Source organism: Coenobita brevimanus, chromosome 18 (genome assembly GCF_032717465.1).
Source record: "Coenobita brevimanus isolate Jiangsu-jjx chromosome 18, ASM3271746v2, whole genome shotgun sequence".
NCBI classification, from domain to species: Eukaryota; Metazoa; Arthropoda; class Malacostraca; order Decapoda; family Coenobitidae; genus Coenobita; species Coenobita brevimanus.
The window spans coordinates 21,564,336-21,583,938 of NC_136971.1; the positions used below are offsets into that span (position 1 = coordinate 21,564,336).

Sequence of the window (19,603 nt, forward strand, 5' to 3'; positions counted from 1 at the left end):
AAAAAGAGGACTTATGTACCTAGGAGGAAAAAATGGAAGCTGAAAAACCAAGTAGTAAAGGATGCCTTCTACAGTATAGCGAGTTGAGAAGAGTGGTGGCTGAACAGGGAGCTGTAGACAGAGGCATTAATGAACAGTACAGAGCCCTCAAGAACAATGTCTTGAGAGTTACTGATGAAACATGTGGTTGGACAAGAGGACCACCAAGACATAAAGGAACTTGGTGGTAGGATGAGGGTGTAGAAGCTGCAGTTAAGGAGAAAAGAAGGCTTTTCCGGGTATGGAAGAAGGGTAGTAGCAAAGAGGAATATTTGGCTGCCAAGCGTAAGGCTAGAAGAGAGGTATACAGGGCAAAGTCTGAGTCACAGAGACTTTTACTTGATAACTTAAATCATGGGGAAAGGAAAAATATGATATTTAGGGTGGCAGGTCAGGTGAAGAGGGATAATCGGGATATTATAGGTGAGCAGTGTGTGAAGAATGATGAAGGAAGGGTAGTGGTGAACAGTGAAGATATTAAAGACGCATGGAGAGAGCATTATAACCGGTTGTTGAATGAGGAGTTTGACTGGGACAGGGAAGGTTTGGAGCCAGCAGATCCAGTGTCTGGCCTTGGCCTTTGATTGATGCTGCTACTGTGAGTGAGGCAATAGGCAGGATGAGGGTGGGGAAGGCAGCAGGTGTGTCTGGGTTGACTGCCGAAATGTTGAAGGCCTCAGGTGATATAGGGGTGAGGTTAGTCACTGACCTGATAAATAGGATTATTTATGAGTGTGTTGTCCCAGATGACTGGCTGAAGAGTGTATTTGTAAATGTGTATAAAGGGAAGGGTGATGTCCTGGAAAGAGGAAATTATAGAGGTATAAAGCTTTCAGATCAGATAATGAAGGTAATGGAGAGAGTTTTAGAAGGTATGATTAGAGAAAGAGTGAATATTGATGAGATGCAGTTTGGGTTTATGCCAGGTAGGGGGACCACTGATGCCATATTCATTGTTCGACAGCTTCAGGAAAAATACAGTATATTGGTAGGAGAAGGGATCTTTATTTTGTTTTTGTTGATTTGGAAAAGGCCTTTGACAGAGTCCCTAGAGAGGTGGTGAAGTGGGCAATGAGAAAGCTTGGATTGGAGGAGTGCCTAGTTAGGGTGGTTATGGCTATGTATGTGGGTGCTCACATCCAGTTAAGAGTGCATGGAGATTTGAGTGATGAGTTTTCCGTGAATGTTGGTGCGCATCAGGGGTCAGTTTTGAGTCCCGTGTTGTTTATCATGGTACTTGAAGCCCTTTCACGTGACTTTAGAAACGGACTCCCGTGGGAGTTGTTGTATGCTGATGATTTGGTGTTGATTGCAGAGAGCGAAAGGGAGGCGAAGGAAAGGTTTAGGAAGTGGAGAGATGGTATGGGGCACAAGGGCTTAAGGGTAAATGCAGATAAAACAAAAGTGATGATATCTAGGGTTGGTGGCGGTACTGTCATAGACGAGGGAGAGTGGCCATGTGCAGTTTGCCACAAGGCATGGGAAGTAATTCCATCTTTTGCGGTGTTTGTGATGAATGAGTGCATAAGATATGTAGTGGTATCAGAGGTAGACTGCGAGATAATGCTGATTTTATGTGTACAGCGTGTTGAGGAGAGCAGGTGGAGATTGTCAGACGTGAAAGGATTGAACTTGCTGGTGAATCTCTTGAGTGTGTGGAAGAGTTTTGTTATTTGGGAGACATGTTGTGTGCTGGAAGTGGGGCTGGAGATAGCTCTGTGGCTAGGGTGAGAAGCAGTTGGAAGAACAGGGAGCTCTTGCCTCTCCTGACATTGAGAGGACTCTCCCTACATGCTAAGGGGTCTTTGTATGCAGCATGTGTTAGGAATGTAATGCTGTATGGTACTGAGACCTGGGCAGTGAAGGAGGAGGATTTTCGTCAGAGCAGACGTACAGAAATGACAATGATTAGGTGGATGTATAGTGTGTCGCTGCATCCAAGGTCTGGGGGGATGGGTTTACTGTATGATGGAAGGGTTGAGAGGTAGGATGGGACTGGAGTGTATTGGTGTTGTGATGAGGAGAGGTAGATTGAGATGGTTTGGACATGTGGAGAGGATGGGGGATGATAATTGGGTGAGGAAGGTGAGAAGTGTTAATATTGGGGGTGGGGTTATGAGGGGTAGGCCGAGAAAAACTTGGGACGAGGTCATTAAGTGTGACCTCAGGGTTAAGGGAATAACAGGGAGGCTGCAAAGGATCGTGCAGCATGGAGAGCCACCATTAGGTGACCAAGGCCAACGCATGCAAGCATGTTGGAGCCTTTAAAAATGAAATGAATGAAACGATTATACAATACAGTTATGAAATGGGCATGTATCTGTGCTTTACCCAAACGGACAATTAATTTCAGGAAGTTGATTTTGAATTGAAATACTGTATTTATTGCTGTAAAAGGTACACAGATGTTGCATCTCTAATATATACATGACTATATATACTTACAGATATATATATATACTTACGGATAATATGGGCGAAGGTATCGAAGCAATGGAGTAGGTGTGATCCATTAATAAAGTCTGACATCTTGCGAAACGAAATAACTTGTTTTTCCCACCTGGCCGTCTCTCGTGTCCTCCCCTTCTCTATAGCGACTATTACATTCGCCTCCCCACTTCCACCAGTTTACCACTGACAACACTGCTAATTTACTGAGAATGGTACTATTGTCTAATGTAACAAGTGCCAAAGTATTAAGATACCTTTTATTTGCACTTACCCAGCCAAATGCATGTTATTACAAAAAAAAAAAAAAAAATAAAGGGGGGATGCAACAACTCTGAACCTTTGACAACAATAAATATTTCATTTCAAATTCAACTTCTTCAAATTCATTGTCTGTTTGAGTGAAGCACAGATACATACTCGTTTCATGTCCGTTTGTAAAGTACAGTGACAATGCAAAACAGCATTTATGAGAACAGGAATATAAGGTACAACTGTTTTTTTATAAATATGATATTCCAGGTATGAAATTGAAACCAACCAATCACGCGGCAGGAGTGCGCAGGTGCCACATTCACGAAAGTGGATCATCAACTGAAAAAAAATTGAGCATAGGAATTTTTTATAATTTACCTCTGAAGGCTGCTACTTAGGATTTTAAGTTTGTAAATATTCAGCCGACATCGCCATATCTATCACTGGATATCAAATACTGCAAACGCACGTTTTACTTTTGGCACGATTTCCAAATGGCGTGTCCAGGATGTACGATTACTTGGTGGACTTCTGTGCTATTTGCAGTGGTATACATCAACTGCTTCCTTTGATACACATTCATTTGCTTATCAAGGACACAACAAACTGCAAGAAGCTGCAATCCACAATTCCCTCTGGCTGCAGCTGCTCTTAATGAATTTTGCCCTGATGGATTTTGGATCTTCAATGTTATATTTTGTGGCTATCCCTATATCAGGGGGAGTTAGGTTTGGTTTGGTTAAATTAGGTTAAAAGTATGGGGGATCTGGGGAGACAAAGCCCCCCAGGTAACTTAGAACAAGTTAGATTAGGTTAGGTCTAGTTAAATCACAAAGATTTCCATAGCTTTGACACTGTTATTATGATGCAAAAGAGATGATGGTTCCCAGTTAACTATTATTATCGAGTCTTGCAAGATCTTAAACAAAGCTTTCCAGAAGGTAGCTCTTTACCAAGAAGATGATGGCCAGATCCCAGATATCTCAACCTCTGAAGGGGAGAAGCTCTGTCAATGTGACTTTAACGAGGACATTCAAACAATGCCTGAAGGACTAAAGGCTGAAGTGGCTTCTGGACCTGATGGAGCACACCCCATGGTACTGAAGGAATGTGCAGCTGTCCTTGCTAAGCGTCTATGGATGCTCTGCAGATCATCACTCACTACAGGTGATGTACTACATGTTTGGTACAGGAAAAAACTAGCTAACCCCCTTAACTTCCGGCCCGTCTGTCTGACTTCTGTTCCTTATAAAGTCTTAGAAAAACTTTTAGAAGGAGACTTGTTGACCATCTGGAGAAAAACAACTTACCCAGAAGCTATCAACATGGGTTTAGGATGGGAAGGTCTTGCCTAACACAGCTCCTTGAATATCTAGAAGAACTGGAGGATGCAATAGATGGAAGAGACAGTGTTGATGCAGTATAGCTGGACTGCAAAAAGGCTTTTGATACTGTCCTACATTGCCGTCTCCTGCAAAACTAGGTGCTGTTGTTGTAGCTGTTGAAGTACCCTACACAGGTGGATTAACAGCTTTTAAAGGAATAGAAAGCAGAGAATCAGCATCTGAGGAACCCATTCGGAATGGCTACAAGTGTGGAGCTGAGTCCCACATGGCAGCGTGTTGGGACCAGTACTGTTTCTGGTTTTTATTAATGATCTTTTAGAAGGAACCTGTTTAAGAGGAAAACTCTTTGCTGATGATGCAAGAATGTAACACAGGATAAAGACTCCACAAGATGGAATTACCTTGCAGGAAGACCTGAATAAACTGAGGGAGTGATGTGAGAAATTGCTACTGCAATATAATGGAAAAAATGTAAAGTTATACACATTGCAAAGCAGAACCCAGGATACGAGCACTACATGGGATCTACTCCACTAATCATCACTGTAGAAGATTTATGAATCATCATCACCCCTAACTTAAACCTACTGTACAAGTAGTCAAGGTAGCAACAAATGCCAACTCAGTGGTGGGCTTCTTAAAGAAAACTTTCACATGTCTGGACCCTGAAATGTTCCTGCCACTGTATAATGTACTGATCAGGCCACAACTTGACTATGCCATCCAGGCATGGCCTCCTTATACCAGGAGGGATATAATGAAATTGGAGCAAGTGCAACATCGAGCCACAAAATTAGTTCCAGAACTGACTGAGCTCCCATATAAACAAAGACTGATTCGCCTTGGTATCACATCATGAGAACAGTGCAGGATTAGAGGGGATATGATTGAAACCTAAAAATTATTAAAAGGTTTTGGCAAGATCAAAGATGTTTGTTTCCTACAGCTAGCACCAAGGGATACCCACCTATAATCATGGAGGCACGGTCTAAAACTACAGAAGCCCCGACACAGAACAAGGGAACAACTTCTTTAGTCTCTATCTATCTATTACCAGACACCTCAATCCTGTTTGGGGTGGCCACAAACAAATCGCCTCCACGTCGTCCTGTCCCCCGCCATTTCACTGCCCTGCTCCCAACTCACACCCCCCTCTCTCATATACCTCTCCACCCCATCCCTCCATCTCATCCTTGGCCTCCCCCTCCCTCTTCCCCCCTCCACCTCACTCACATACACTCTCTTCGTCAGTCTTTCACCCTCCATTCTCTCCACATGGCCAAACCACCTCAGTGTGTTCCTCATAATGCTTCCTATCACATCCACATCCACACCACAACTCTTCTTTATATCCTCATTCGTCAGCCTGTCTCTCCATGTGACTCCACAGGCTCCTCTTAAATAACTCATTTTGACTGCTCTCACTCTTGACTTGTGTCCTTCCAACAACGTCCAAGCTTCACTTCCATACGTTAGAGTTGGTATCACAACACTGTCATGTAGTCACTTTTTCACTTCCATGCTCACTTCCCTGCTTCTTATCACTGCTTTCAAAGAACCAGCAACCTTTCTTCCCTGCTGTACCCTTTCAAGCACTTCACCCTCCAAACTTCCATCCTTACTCATCACACTACCCAAGTACTTAAACGTACTCACATTTTCCAATTCCTCCCCATCCAACCTCGCTCTACATTCACTGACTTCACCTCTCTCAAAGACCATCACTTTACTCTTCCCCACATTCACCTTTAGATTCTGTTTCTTACACACTCTCCCAAACTCATCCACCAAGCCTTGCAGCTCCCCTTCATCTTCACTCAACAACACAGTATCATCTGCAAACAACAGTACAGGGAGTTTCCAAACACTATCCTCTCTCACAAGGGCCACTCCAACATCCACTACCCTACCTTGTACCTCTTTTATTACCCCATCCATGTACAGATTGAATAACCATGGAGACATGACACATCCCTGTTTCAACCCAACCTTCAAAAAGAAATATTCACTTAGTTCACCATCCACACACACTGCAGCCCTAGCACCATCATACATACTCTTCACAGCATTCAACAACTTCCCAGCTGCTCCATATATTCTTAATACTTTCCACAATCCTTGTCTATCCACCCTGTTATATGCTTTCTCCAAATCCATGAAAGCCTCATACAACTTCTTTCCCTTCTCTAGAAACTTTTCTACTAAAGATCTAAGAATGAATATCTGATCTACACAACCTCTTCCCTTCCTAAAGCCTCCCTGTTCTTCTCCAACTAATTCCTCTGTTCTTTCTCAAACTCTGTCAATAAGTATCCTACCATACACTTTTCCTATTATACTAAGAAGACAAATGCCCCTATGATTACCACACACTTCTTTTTCCCCTTTTCCTTTGTACAAGGGAATAATTATACTTGACTTCCAATCCTCCGGGACTCTACCTTCCTCCCAGGCCAATCTACACATCTTCCACATCCATGCTACTACTATCTCTCCACCATGCTTCAGCATTTCACCACACACTCCATCAATTCCTGGGGCTTTCCCCAATTTAACTTTCTTCATTGCTTCCACAACTTCTATCCTACTGATTTCTTCCTGCCTTCTCACCTCCCTCCTTCTCCCACCCACTTATACTCGCATTACTTCCATCCTGTATATTCAACAATTCCTTAAAGTGTTCTCTCCATCTGCTCACTTTTTCTCCTTTCTCCACTAGTAATCTACCATTTTTATCTTTCACTCCCTTGCTAACCTCACTTCCACCCTGTCTTACTCTCTTCACCTCGTTTCCAGAACATTTTCTTACAGTCCCTCCACTTTACATTCAAATTCCTTCCAAATTCCTCATCTCTCTCATACTAATCTTTTCACCTCTCTCTTTCTTTCTACATATAACTCTCTTCCGCCTCTCAACTTCTTCCACACCCCTATTTCTCATCCATTCATTGTATGCTTTCTTCTTTTGTGCCACAGCCTGTCTTACCTCTTCAGTCCACCACGCTATTCCTTGCACCCCCCTCCATCTTCTCTTCTTCCCACACATCACATCACATGCTGCACATATTTCTTTTGTAAATATCCTGCACACACCTTCCACGTCCCCCATCTGTCTCAATTCATATTTGCCCAATCATTCCTCCACTTCTCTCTTATACTCTGCCTTTTTCTCATCCTCTTGTAACCTTTCCACTCTCCTTGCAACTACTCCTTCATCTTGTCTTTCCCGTCTTCTATTTCTCCATCTTACTTGGATCCTAATTCTGGCCACCACCAAGTAGTGGTCAGAAAGTCCACACCCCCAACCTTTATAAGCTCTTGCATCCATTACACATCTTCGCATCCTTTCATCCACACACACAGAATCAATCATTGCCTTCCTTTCATTCAGTTCACCACCCACCCTTCTCATCACTCGCCATGTATACCTGTGGATCATTTTATGCCTGAAGAGGGTATTGGCTATCACCAACCCCCTCCCAGCACAAATGTCCACTAACACACTGCCATTCTCATCTATCTCAGCACGCACACCCCACTCACCAACTATTCCATCCTCCTTCGCATTCCCAACTTTACCATTCATATCACCGATCAAAAACGCTCTCTCATTCCTTCCAAACTTTTCCATGCACACTTCCACATTTGTCCAGAACTCTTCTCTCACTCTGCTAGCATGGTCTTGCATTGGCGCATACACACACACAATCGCCCACATTTGTATTCCAACTTTCAACCTTACCCACACAATCCTTGACCCAAGTGATCCATACTGTCTAACGCTCTTCTTCCATCTTTTACTCACAACAGTACATACTCCTTCCTTTGCCCTCTCATTCTCACCTACTCCTGCACATATACCCCATCCATACTCCCATTCTCTCACACTTTCTCCTCTCCATTTTGTTTCAGTTATTTCACATACATCCACTTTCGCACCCTCAAGCACCTGGACAATCTCTCTCTCTTTCACCTCATCATTCGCTCCTCTTACATTCCATGTTGCCATTACCAAGTCCTTTGTCTGGTCCTGGGTCGTCATCGTTTGGTCAGTCAATGTCCGAGGCTTCTTGTTTGTTTTTTTAGTTAGTTGTTTTCTGGGGAGGGGCACTAACCCTCCGCCAACCCTTTTAGTCGCCATTTACGACAAGCAGGGATACTGGGGGAGTATTCTTGAAAAAAAAAAACCTACCCCCAGGGGGGTAATTAGGAGCCCCAGTATTAACATGTTTGAAAGTACAACCAGCATGAGTCAGCTATTGAGAAGAGGCACCTTTAATGTGCTCTGACTCCCTTGCCTCTTTTACTATAACTAAGGTAAGCAATTTTGCACATATCTGAGTATGTTTGATACACTGATGCATACGGTCGGAGCAATGGTTGGAAATAACATGGGGAGTCAGAGAGATTTTTGATAACCATGACATAGGTGACATGGCCACTTCCTTAAAAACCAAAAAAATAGGTATATTTTGTCTTTTCCCAATCACTTCTTGCTGTCACAAGTCTGCAGTTAACTCTCTGTGTTGCATGTGTACCAAAATGAATAACCTTGAGACAGAGTCTGTTAGAACATAGGTGGAATTAGCATGCCCGTTTGGCAAAGAATTACTGACAGATTTAACAAGAAACATTTACCGCCCCAGAAATGATAAGAAAAATATGACAGGCGTGCAGTAAGAACTGACAGGGTACGGTGCTTCTACTGCTTAATGTGTATGTTTACCCAACCCTGGTTACTGCCCACATAAAATCTAATTAACTCTCTCACTAAATACTCTCTGATTAGAAAGGCACTCAGAAGAATTGTTTTAGAGAACAAAAGAAAGTACTGTTGGACAAGGCACGAAAATGAGCAAATATGACATATCCTGTGATAAAACACAGCTGCTCAAGATTATTAATAGGGAAAACTTTCTGGAAAAGTATAGCATTACCATCGATATTATACGGAGTCAGTGTGATGGATATGACTAAACAAGAAATAGACCAACTACAAAGAGTGGAAAATAGTGTTTATAAAATGATTTTGGGAGCATCCAGCTACACTCAAACAGCAGCTCTGAGGGGAGAGATTGGTGCAGCATCCATGAAGGCTAGAATACTAGAGGGACAATGGAAATTTTTAAGTTACAGCATGAAAGAAGAAGGAAATTATTTGTTAAGAAGGATAGTAGAGGTCGCAAGAGAGGAAAAGAAAAATAGATGGATGAAGGAGCTGGACAAAGAGTTAAAGAAAATAGGAGTGCAGGACGGAGCAATGAAAAATAGTACGGACAAAGAAATAAGAAGAAAAGTGAAGGAATGGGACAGGATAGAATGGAAAAAGATTATGAATGAGAAAGAAAGCTTACATATTTATAGAGAATGGAGAACAGAATTAGGAAACCAAGAAAGTGCATATGACAATAGACAGAGCTCTGTTTTATTATTTAAATGCAGAACTAACAACTTAAATTTAAATGACAGGAAAAGGTTTAGAGGAGACAAAATGTGACCTATGTGACAGTATAAAAGAAGGGTAAATTTTTAGAAGTAACCAACGTTTTCTTTTATTATTTTTTTTATGGTTTCCAATGCAAAATACTGTGCTTTAATTAGTTTTGACCCTCATTTTGGGGGGAAAATCCCCCTTTTGGAATTTTGAGTAAGATTTCCAAAAGTGGGTTTATCCCCCAAAATCAAGATCAACATTAATTAAAAATACACTATTTTGCATTAAACTAACCCAAACTAACCTAACCTAACCTAACCTAGGCCTGATCTAGAGGCTGACGTAGACCGAATGCACACGCCTGCACCAGCCAATATGGCGCAACATTCATCCGTTACTGAGCAACAGCCTAACCTAAGTCACTATATGACTATCCCTACAAAAGTTGCTCCCCCAGCTGAAACTAGGCTTAAAGGGTAAGTCTTAGTTAGAATAGTTCAGGGACGTAATATAATGAAAATTGGAACCGTTGGTTACTTCTAAAGTTATACCAAAAGAAGATTTGACTCATTTTATTTTGTGGTGCCCAGCATACAATGAGGAAAGAAGTGTATTAGATTACAGCAGCCTTACGAAAAAAGTGTGAAAAATGTTATTGGAAAGTTCTTATTTGAAAATGAAAATATAGATGAAACAAAGGAAATTATTTATTCATTTTGGAAGGGAAAAGAAAATGGGACATGAACAAGATTAAAGAAAAGTATAACCAGACAGCGACAATAACATCAAGGAGTGCCGTTAAAAAGGCTAAACTCCCGAACATTACCTGAAACCTGAACAGGATCACAGTGTTTAACGTCAATTCTTAAATTGTACCGGTACTTGAGGTCTCAGTTTAGTCTTCGAGGAATTTACCAACTTCATTTACCATAAAGTCAACAGTATAGTATTTCGGTTATTCTGATCAACTCCTCGATACTGGCCAACTATGTGGAGATATGATGAAACCTATAGAAGGTGAGGACATTTAGATATATAGGAAGTGAAATTTTAAATATACGGGGAGTGCATGGCCACCTTGATACCAGCTGTGTGAATGTAAACAAACCAGCGCTTGTCGGCCCTCAGCTGTCCTCCTTTGGTGCCATCTGTCGGAGATAATTTTCCCTTTAATCCTGTATCCTCTGGGGGGGTTTCGCTATATCTTTACATATTTTATGTTGAAGGAAGTGACTGAGGAATCAGCGAGGAGTGAGGAGAGGTGAGAAGAGGAGTGGGGAGGAGGGGCACGGTGGGCACCTCACCTTGTCAGCTGTCAATGGTCAGAGCAAAGATGGCTTCCTCCAGCCGAGGAATACAAATCGGATCAGCGTGGTTTCAAAGGAAAATCAAGCTCCGGCCACAACACAGAGGGATTCATTTAGTGACAGACGAAGTGTTGAAGGAAATCCCAGAACTCAGGCAATTTTCCGTGGGCCTCCTACACGTACAGAGTAAGTACCTGAGGCCTGTGTTTACTTCTTCAACCCACATGATGTCGTCTGCATTTTTTGCTTATCAGCCTGTAATCCCATGATTTCTTGTATGATACACGGTGTAGAAGGAGCAACAATGTCGATATGTTCCAGTACTGGTATAATTTAGGTGTGTGCTTCGGTTCCAGCTGATAGTATTGTAGGAGATACAAGGGTGGGAAAAATTAAACATGTAGGCCTACCGTAGATCTGCATAAGTGCACATGTTAGGGTCCTCATCATTGATGCTGTTGAATTGATATATAAAATCTTTTGTGCTGTTTTGTAATTTTGTTGAAAGGTGAAGAGTAAAGTTACTTAGACTGAAATTTTACACGAGCTGGAATTTTAAGTTTGTGTTGGAGTGAAGTACAGTATGTCATTACCAGACATATATTATGATTTGTTGGGTTTATTAAGGGTTGGATGAATCATGTATAGTAGCATCAGGTTATTTGATAGTATAGTAATAATTGTACCTTCAGGTTTTTAATATAATGGTATAAGGTAAGTATAGTGAAGTGCTATAGGTATATGAGGGAGGGAGGAGTTAGCGGGGGGAGGGCAGTCAAATGGTGGGTGACAGAGCAACTTGGAGGCGTTTTGTCTGCAGCCACCCTTTGCAGGATTAGGGCGTCGGGCTATAGGTAGATAGATAGATAGCTGTAGGCCTAGCTAAGTCCAGTACAATAATGGTTAGACTTGTTAGTTATGAGATTTACTAATAATATCTTTGAGTTCATTACAGCTCTAGGCTGCATAGATCATTTTATCTACCTCCATTATTGTCATTTGTATCTGTTTGCCATATCTGTGCTTGAATGAGTTGAGTGACATTGTATCCCAGGGTGGCACTTCACCAAATTCCAGTTTTAGGACAGGTATCAGCCAACTTTTGGAGATGGGTAAATGGGGGGGGGGGAGGATCCAAGGAGCAGGATGGTCACGTAGGATAACCTATTCTTATTTTAGTGTTCCTAGGCTTAAACAAGTTCTAGAGTATTGGGTAATATCAGTAAAAAGAATGTGAGTTTCTCTTTATTTGCTGATTGCCATCAATACATTTAAACTTTTCTGTGCAAGGAAAAAAAGGCATAGCCTATATGGAAAGTACATACTAGCTACCAGTATATTTTACATTTATATGCTCCAAAACTCTTCCTTATAAACTTAAATTAATTTCAGGCAGTACCGGTATTTGAAAACCCTTGCTGATTACAGGCTGCCCCATGAATAGAGTGATATTAGTATGGTTTTCCTGTTCTTATAAAATGGGATACAACAATGTATTACAGTGCTGCATATACAGAATCTCCATAGATATTGTAGCAAAACTCATAAATTCAGTTACGGTACTATCATAATTATATACAGTACAGTATTATCTGTCCATAGCCAGACTTCTTAATCCTGTAGGGGTTGGCCACAAACAAATTGTCTCCATATCACCCTGTCCCCTGCAGTTTCAGTGCCCTCCCATCATCTCACACCCTCCTCTCTCATATTCCTCTCCACTCCATCGTTCCGTATTATCCTTGTTCTCCCTTTCCCTCTTTCCCCCACCACTCAAGATGCAAGGAAGCCCCCAGGGACTGATGGAATCTCTAATTGGATACTGGTACTAAAAGAATGCAGAGAACAACTGGTGGATATGATTCACTGTTTAATTGTGTGTTCTCTGGAAGAATGGAAAGTGCCCCACGAGTAGAAGTGTGCCAGTGTGATACCAATTTACAGAGGAGGGAATAAGGAAGAACCCCTGACCAGTGTCCCTGACTAGCATGGTTGCAGAATTGTGTTAGAGAATCTTGTAATACAGATGGACAGAATATTGGGAGGAGATGGAGATTTTGGCTGAGAGTTTGGATTCAGGAATGGAAGAGCATGTGTCTCTAATTTGCTGAACTTGTACTCGAGGGATTGACATGCTACAGGAGAGATAATTAGGTGGATTGTGTATACTTAGATCTAGAGAAATCCTTTGACAAGGTACCCCATAAGTGACTAATGTGGAGTGAGAACAGTAATAAAAGGCAGGATGTCGGGGTCGAGGGAAGCGACAAGTGGAGTCCTGCAGGGTTTAGTGCTGGTACCTGTACTGTTCCTGGTATACTTAAACAATGTGGTGGATGGAATGAACAGTTATGCATGCCTGTATGCAGACAATGTAAAGATCATGAAGGGAGTTGAAGTTGTAATGGATTGCAGAATGCTGCAGGAAGATCTGGACAGGATTTACGATTGGAGCAGAGTATGGGTTGTGAAATTCAAAGTGCAAAGTACTGGGTAAAAGTACTAAGGGGCCATCACTGAACAACTGAATGGAAAAGAAACCAATTACAAGAGCGAGAGAAGAGAAGGACCTGAGAGTGGTGGTCAGGATAATTTGTCAGCCAAAAAACACGTTAACAAGATTGTCAGAGAGATTTATAAGCTTTTGACAAACATAAGAATGGCATTTCAATACATGGAAGAGGAGATGATGAAAAAATTGATAGTGGCTATGATCTGCGGTTAGAATATGTGGCAGTGGTGTGGTCTCCACATAAAAAGAAAGATACTGTATAAACAAGATCAAGAGAATACGAAGAACAGCAACCAAGATGGTCCCTAGCCTGACAGATCTGTCATACAAGGAAAGACTAGAAAAGCTGGGTCTGCCTTCCATAGAAGAAAGAAGAGAGGGGGGTTACATGATTACACTGTTTAGGCCAGTGATGGGAGTAAATAAAATTGAAAGAAAATACCTGTTTGTATGTGATGAGGAAGCAGCAAGAGGACATAGAACAAAATTGATAAAGGCAAGAGTCTTGAAAGATATCAAGAAATACAGTTTTGCATACAGATTCATTGACCTGTGGAACAGCCTGGACAAAGAGATTGTCCAGTCCAAAAACTTGAGTGAGTTTAAGGCAAACTTTGTCTGATTGAGACACAAAAACAGGACCCCATGAGTGTAGCTCATTTCCTGTATAGCCTGTCACACCTAGATAAAAAACTACAGTACAACTAGGTATGATAAATACATATATACTCTCTCCTCATTAGTCTCTTGCTCTCTGTGTTCTCCACATGGCCAGACCTATCTGTCTATCTACTGTAGCCAGGTGCCATAATCCCGTAAGGGGTGTCTGTTTGACTTTTGAGTTACTGTAGTTGTTTTGGAGGGACACTAGCCCTCCGCAAACCCACTTGTTGACACGTAGGGAACACACACATATGTTGGTTACGTGGATACCACCCAGCATTGTAAATGGTTTCCTGGCATGCAAGAAACCATAAGGCTTGTCACAGAATGTAAAGCCACCTGAGAATGACAGAAGACTAATAAAAAATGATAGGAAAGATGGGAAGAGAGGAGGGCAGACACAGTAAAAGAATGATAAAGGTGAAGGAAGAAGTAGGCAGCATTACATCATGTGAATGGACGATGGTCGTCATCACCTACCACACTGACCAAAGCACCTCACTATATTTCTCCTATCGCTGTCTGTCACATCCACTTCCACACCATAATGCTCCCTCACTTCCTGTTTTGTTAGTTGGCCTCTCAATGTAACTGCACATGCTCCTCTTAAGTAACTTACTTCCATGACTAAACTTGTAAAAAATTTAGTAAACTGATCCCAGTTCTTTTCACAGACTTAGAATAGATTTTCATTTTTTGTTTTTTAATTACAAAACAGAGGAAGGAAAACAAATGAATAAAAAAAGTAATAATCCATATGCCAGATTACTGGTGTCCTTCATTCATAAAAAATCTGTAACAGTTGGACTTGAACAGCTGTAGGTTGAAGTTTGGTGAGAAACAACTCCGGGGATGCGAGTCTGAGAGAGATGCAATTCGGGGAATAAAAGAATTATGATAGGCAGAAGCTTTGCAATATGGCTGTGAGACAGTCCAGTCATAAGCACTACCAGATGCCTGTGTAGCACAAGGGAAGGCATGGAGAGGTAGCTTAATGGATACAACTTCATCTGAGCATTTGCCATAAAAGTATCTGTAAAATAATGCAGGGGAGGCAACATTCCTTCTTACCTGTAGGGGAGATAGTTTATTTATGATAGCAGGGTTATTAACCCATCGCATCCAGGTGACATGTATACGTGACGACCCGGGGATGTCCGGATGACACGTATACTTGATCTAGTGTTTTGCAGCTTTGTTTGAATATTCCGTGGGTTATTTTCACCACACAGCCACTGGCAACCCTCTTGCACACATCCGAGTCATGCTTCAGTTACCTCCATGCCTTCGTAATGGATAGACCTACGCAAAAAGTTTTCCCTGTGTCCGGGTCCTTGGCTAAGCTCCCACATCTGCCGACTTCAACACCAGTGAAATCCAAAGGCCAGAAAAGAAAAGGCCTTAGTGATAATGCGATAGGGAGGGAACTCGAGGTGACATTATCGCCAGTTGTGAGTGGAGAAAGTGACTCTTCTTCTGAGGAAAGCAACCGCCATGTTGTTTCGATATTTATGCGTCACATGAGGAAGGTGGAGGATGTGAGTCCTCCACTGTGCTCGCATCATTTCCCCCTGTACATTCATTTGCTATTTCCGATGATGGGAATGGTTCAGAGGGTATTGATGATCCTGGAGAAGGGGAAATTGGCATGGATGAGGAGATGGAAGAGGAGGTAGGGAGTAGAAAAAGGGAGTAGGTGAAGGAAGTAGGGAGGAGGAAATGCAGTGTGTCAAGCCTCGTGCTGCCACTGTGTCTGTTTACGTTAACAATGGAAACAGAAAGTTTGTTTCATGATGAAATCAATGCCTTATTTTTTGTTAAAAGTTTTCATGTGTGTATATTTATTATGATGAAAAAGTCTGTATCACTAGGAAAAAATTGTTATAGTGGAAAATCTTTTCGATTATGGACAGTACAGGTACATGAATAACTATTTTGTTCGTGATATTTTTATTTTAGGTTTTATGTAGCCAGTAGTAGTAGTTGTAGTGGTGGTAGTAGTTGTAGTAATAGTAGTAGTTGTAGTAGTGGTAGTTGTAGTAGTAATTATAGTTGTAGTATTTATAGTAGTTGTAATAACCAGACTTAGAGTAACACAGCGGTGCTAGAATCGAGCGACAGTGCAAGCCAAACATACATCATGTGTGTGTGTGTGTGTGTGTGTGTGTGTGTGTGTGTGTGTGTAAGGCGGTGGTGGTGAGGCGAGTGAGTGCACGTTCCTGTACCTGAGGCACCTGCCTTGCGGTTGCTGCTATGGTTACCAGACTCACTGCAGCAACCCTGCCACATTTTTGAAAATGTACATGAAAATAGTGTTTGTGGTGGGTTGCGGTCCTCTGGAAGTGTTGTTATTGTAGAGGGCTAGTATAAGCCTTAGTTGTCATCGCATATCTGCCACGCATATGGACATGGGCAAAAAACAACAAAAATTGCCCCCTTTCCCCACTCACTCTCTCTGACTACACGTTCTTCACGGACACTCTGGGGCCATCAGCTTAAAGATGAAAGATTGGTGTGTACCGGTATTATGAAACTTTTTTTTTTTTTTTTTTTTTTTTTTTTTTTTTGCGGGGGGGAGTTAAGTATTAGCAAAACTATGAAGGTTAAAAAATAGACGATTTTCTCAGGAATGCCCTACTGGGAGAACGGTTGGCGGGAATATATGCCGGACGCGATGGGTTAATAATTCCAACATGTTTGTTCTGAATTTTGTCTAGTTGTTGCTTGAGTAAGGAAAAAACAGTGGATGTCAGTGATCTTTAAGCACAGAAAACAGACTATGTGGTACCAGTAAGTCGTGTTTCATAAATTATGTACGGTATGCCATTAATTTATAAATATAATAACTTTTTTTTTTTTTTCCACCAAAATATCAGTGGCCCAAAATAATTCTTACTTCTTAGACAGCACTCTCCCATTCTTACCAAAAGAATACACCCTTAGTTTTTCCACAATACTGTTTTTGCTTATGGGTTGGTGGTCTCACTCTGGCTTCTAAAATTTTAGGAGACCTTCCTTTTTGCTGTTTGACTCTGTAATCCTATAATATTTCACCGTGTACATGTCATCATCCTCATTGATATTCAGAATCTGTCCTTTATAGTGCATGTGCCGGTGGTGCTTACTTCAGTTGAATATTGTCATCATCTAGTCCCTTGAACTCTGAATCTTTGGTCACCATAGTCTTCACTCTCTGTTGTCCATGTTTTATCTTCTGTTACTGGTTTCATCTTCATCTTCTCGGCTTTGGACCTCAGAGACAGCTACAAATACAAGTGATTCCTCATTTGACTCTTCTAATAATTCAACGATTGCTAGGTTATCTTCACAATTGCTCTGTCATCTGAGTATGTAAAAAATCTTGTATGAGGTGCTACCCAAAAGTTCTAGTAGCTAATTTGAATATTGTAGGAAAATAAGTTACCTTACCTCCTAGTTCTCACAGTCGCCTTTGAAGTAGACACCTCAGGCATGTATACAATGGTCCCAGCGTTTTTTCCACGAGTCCATGCATCCCTAGAAGGCTTCAGGCGTGATGGTCTTGGGCATCTCCTGCGATTCTGTCTGGATCTTCTTAATCGAGTCAAATCAACGTCCTTTCAGTCGTAATTCCAGCTTGGGAAACAGGAAAAAGTCACAGGGGGTAAGGTCAGGTGAACAGGATGGGTGGTGAATGACTACTATGTTAGTGGAAGCCAGGAACTGCCGGATAACAGTTGATGAGTGGCCGGGGGCGTTGTCATGATGGAGGACCCAGTTCTTGTTCTTCCACTGTTCTGGAGGTTTGTGGCGGATGTTCTCCCTCAGATGCTGCAAAACTTCACAGTAAACTTCCCGCTAACAGATTGACCTGGTAGGACGAATTCCTTGTGAACAATCCCTTGGATATCAAAGAAAACGACCAACATCGACTTGACATTGCTGCGAACTTGACGCATTTTTTTCGGCCTCAGTGAATTGGGAGACTTCCATTGCGATGACTGCTTCATTGTCTCCAGGTCATAACCATAAACCCATGATTCATCACCAGTTATGACCTTGGAGATGAAGGTGGCATCATCTCTGACCTGATTCTTGAGCTCCCTACAAACTGCAACATGATGTGCCTTCTGCTCTTCACTCAGCAGTCTTGGCACAAATTTTGCAGCGATGTGTCTCATGCCCAACATGTCCTACAAAATGCGTTGCACGCTTCCGTACGACAGTCCAGCGATATCGCAGACATCGTTAATAGTTCGTCTACGATCTGCAGGAATAGCCTGATGAACATTTCCGACATTTTCTGGTGTTGTCGTTGACAGTCGTCCAGAACAATCATCGTCTTTGATGGACGTTCGTCCTTCCTTGGACCTCTTGTACCAGAAAAATGTTCTGCTTTGGGACATGGTATTGTCACCAAAAGCTTGCTGAAGCAACTGGTGAGTTTCTGCTGCCGTCTTGTTAATCTTGAAGCAGAACTTGATGCAGGTTCTTCATTCCATGAGGTCCGCCATTGCAAAACCACCAAACCACCTACACACCTTGTGACAATAATAGCGTAACTCAACAACACGTCTGCTCACAGGCACAGCCGGGGCCACACTGACGCAGAAGGGGTGCTGCTGACTCCTAGTGGCAAAAGGTAAAACTGCAAATGGTTGGCTCCCTTTGTTCAATTACTGGAATCTTTTGGGTAGCACCTTGTAGATTAGTAATAATCACTCATATGCACTTAATTTACTTCCCACTGGTAGAAATCCATTGTTGAAACTGATGCCGTTATTGCTGCACCAGGTACAGTACGGTACGTTATTACACCACCTTGGAATGAGGCTAATAAGTTTAAACCATACACCAAACCCTCATTTTTCGACCGATAGTTATTTGACAATTCGTGGTTTCGACATTTATAAATCTATATCTTTTTTTCATCATTCAACATGGCTATCCCTATCATTTCGACTGTTCAGACCGGCTGAGCTGCCTGTCTCCTGTGCTCTGCCCTGCTGATCGGTTGCCTCTTCATCTGTCTGCATTTCATTTTGGCCTCATGGAATACATCATCACCACCATGGCTCCACTCAAAACCCTTACTTTTACACCTATGAAGAGCAGCCATGTGTTCACCAACCTGAGTGAGTGCTTTGCCATCGCATGGTTGGGTGACAATCAGGGTTGCCAGATCTGCTGTCGGCCACAATACCAAACTCCTCCATTTTCATTACTAAATTTTAACTTTTCATTACCAAATTCTTAAAGCAAGCATTAATTCTTCACTAATTATATATTAAAATGGAAATAAGCACTCTCCTTATAATGAGCAGCATGTTGCTTATTTTCACACTATGTAGGCTAGCAGATTAATCAAAGAGAGCAGACAATCCACCAACTCCATCCTCTGTATCTTCATACATGTGAAAAATCTGTTTGGTGATGGATCATGCTGATTCATTACCAAACGAATTTTTCATTACCAAATTGGCCCACATTTGATAATGAAAAATACAGGCACACCCCAGTTTAACAATGTAATTGGTTAGGTAAAACCCCATCATTAGGTGGGGTATTGTATATTGGAGTACTTTTAACATATAATGTGGAACATTTACCAGCCTTTGGT

At 41.8% G+C, this 19,603-nt stretch overlaps 1 protein-coding gene across 1 annotated transcript in view; it reads left to right on the forward strand.

The window, feature by feature from the left end:
• The first annotated feature begins 10,747 nt into the window (after positions 1 to 10,747).
• Positions 10,748 to 19,603, forward strand: part of LOC145391411 (UPF0047 protein YjbQ) — a 429,434-nt gene continuing 420,578 nt past the window's right edge. Inside the window, exon 1 of the mRNA XM_080266018.1 lies at positions 10,748 to 11,015. Coding sequence (XP_080122144.1) covers positions 10,841 to 11,015 — 175 coding nt within the window. The 5' untranslated portion in view covers positions 10,748 to 10,840. The remainder of the gene's footprint in view (positions 11,016 to 19,603) is intronic.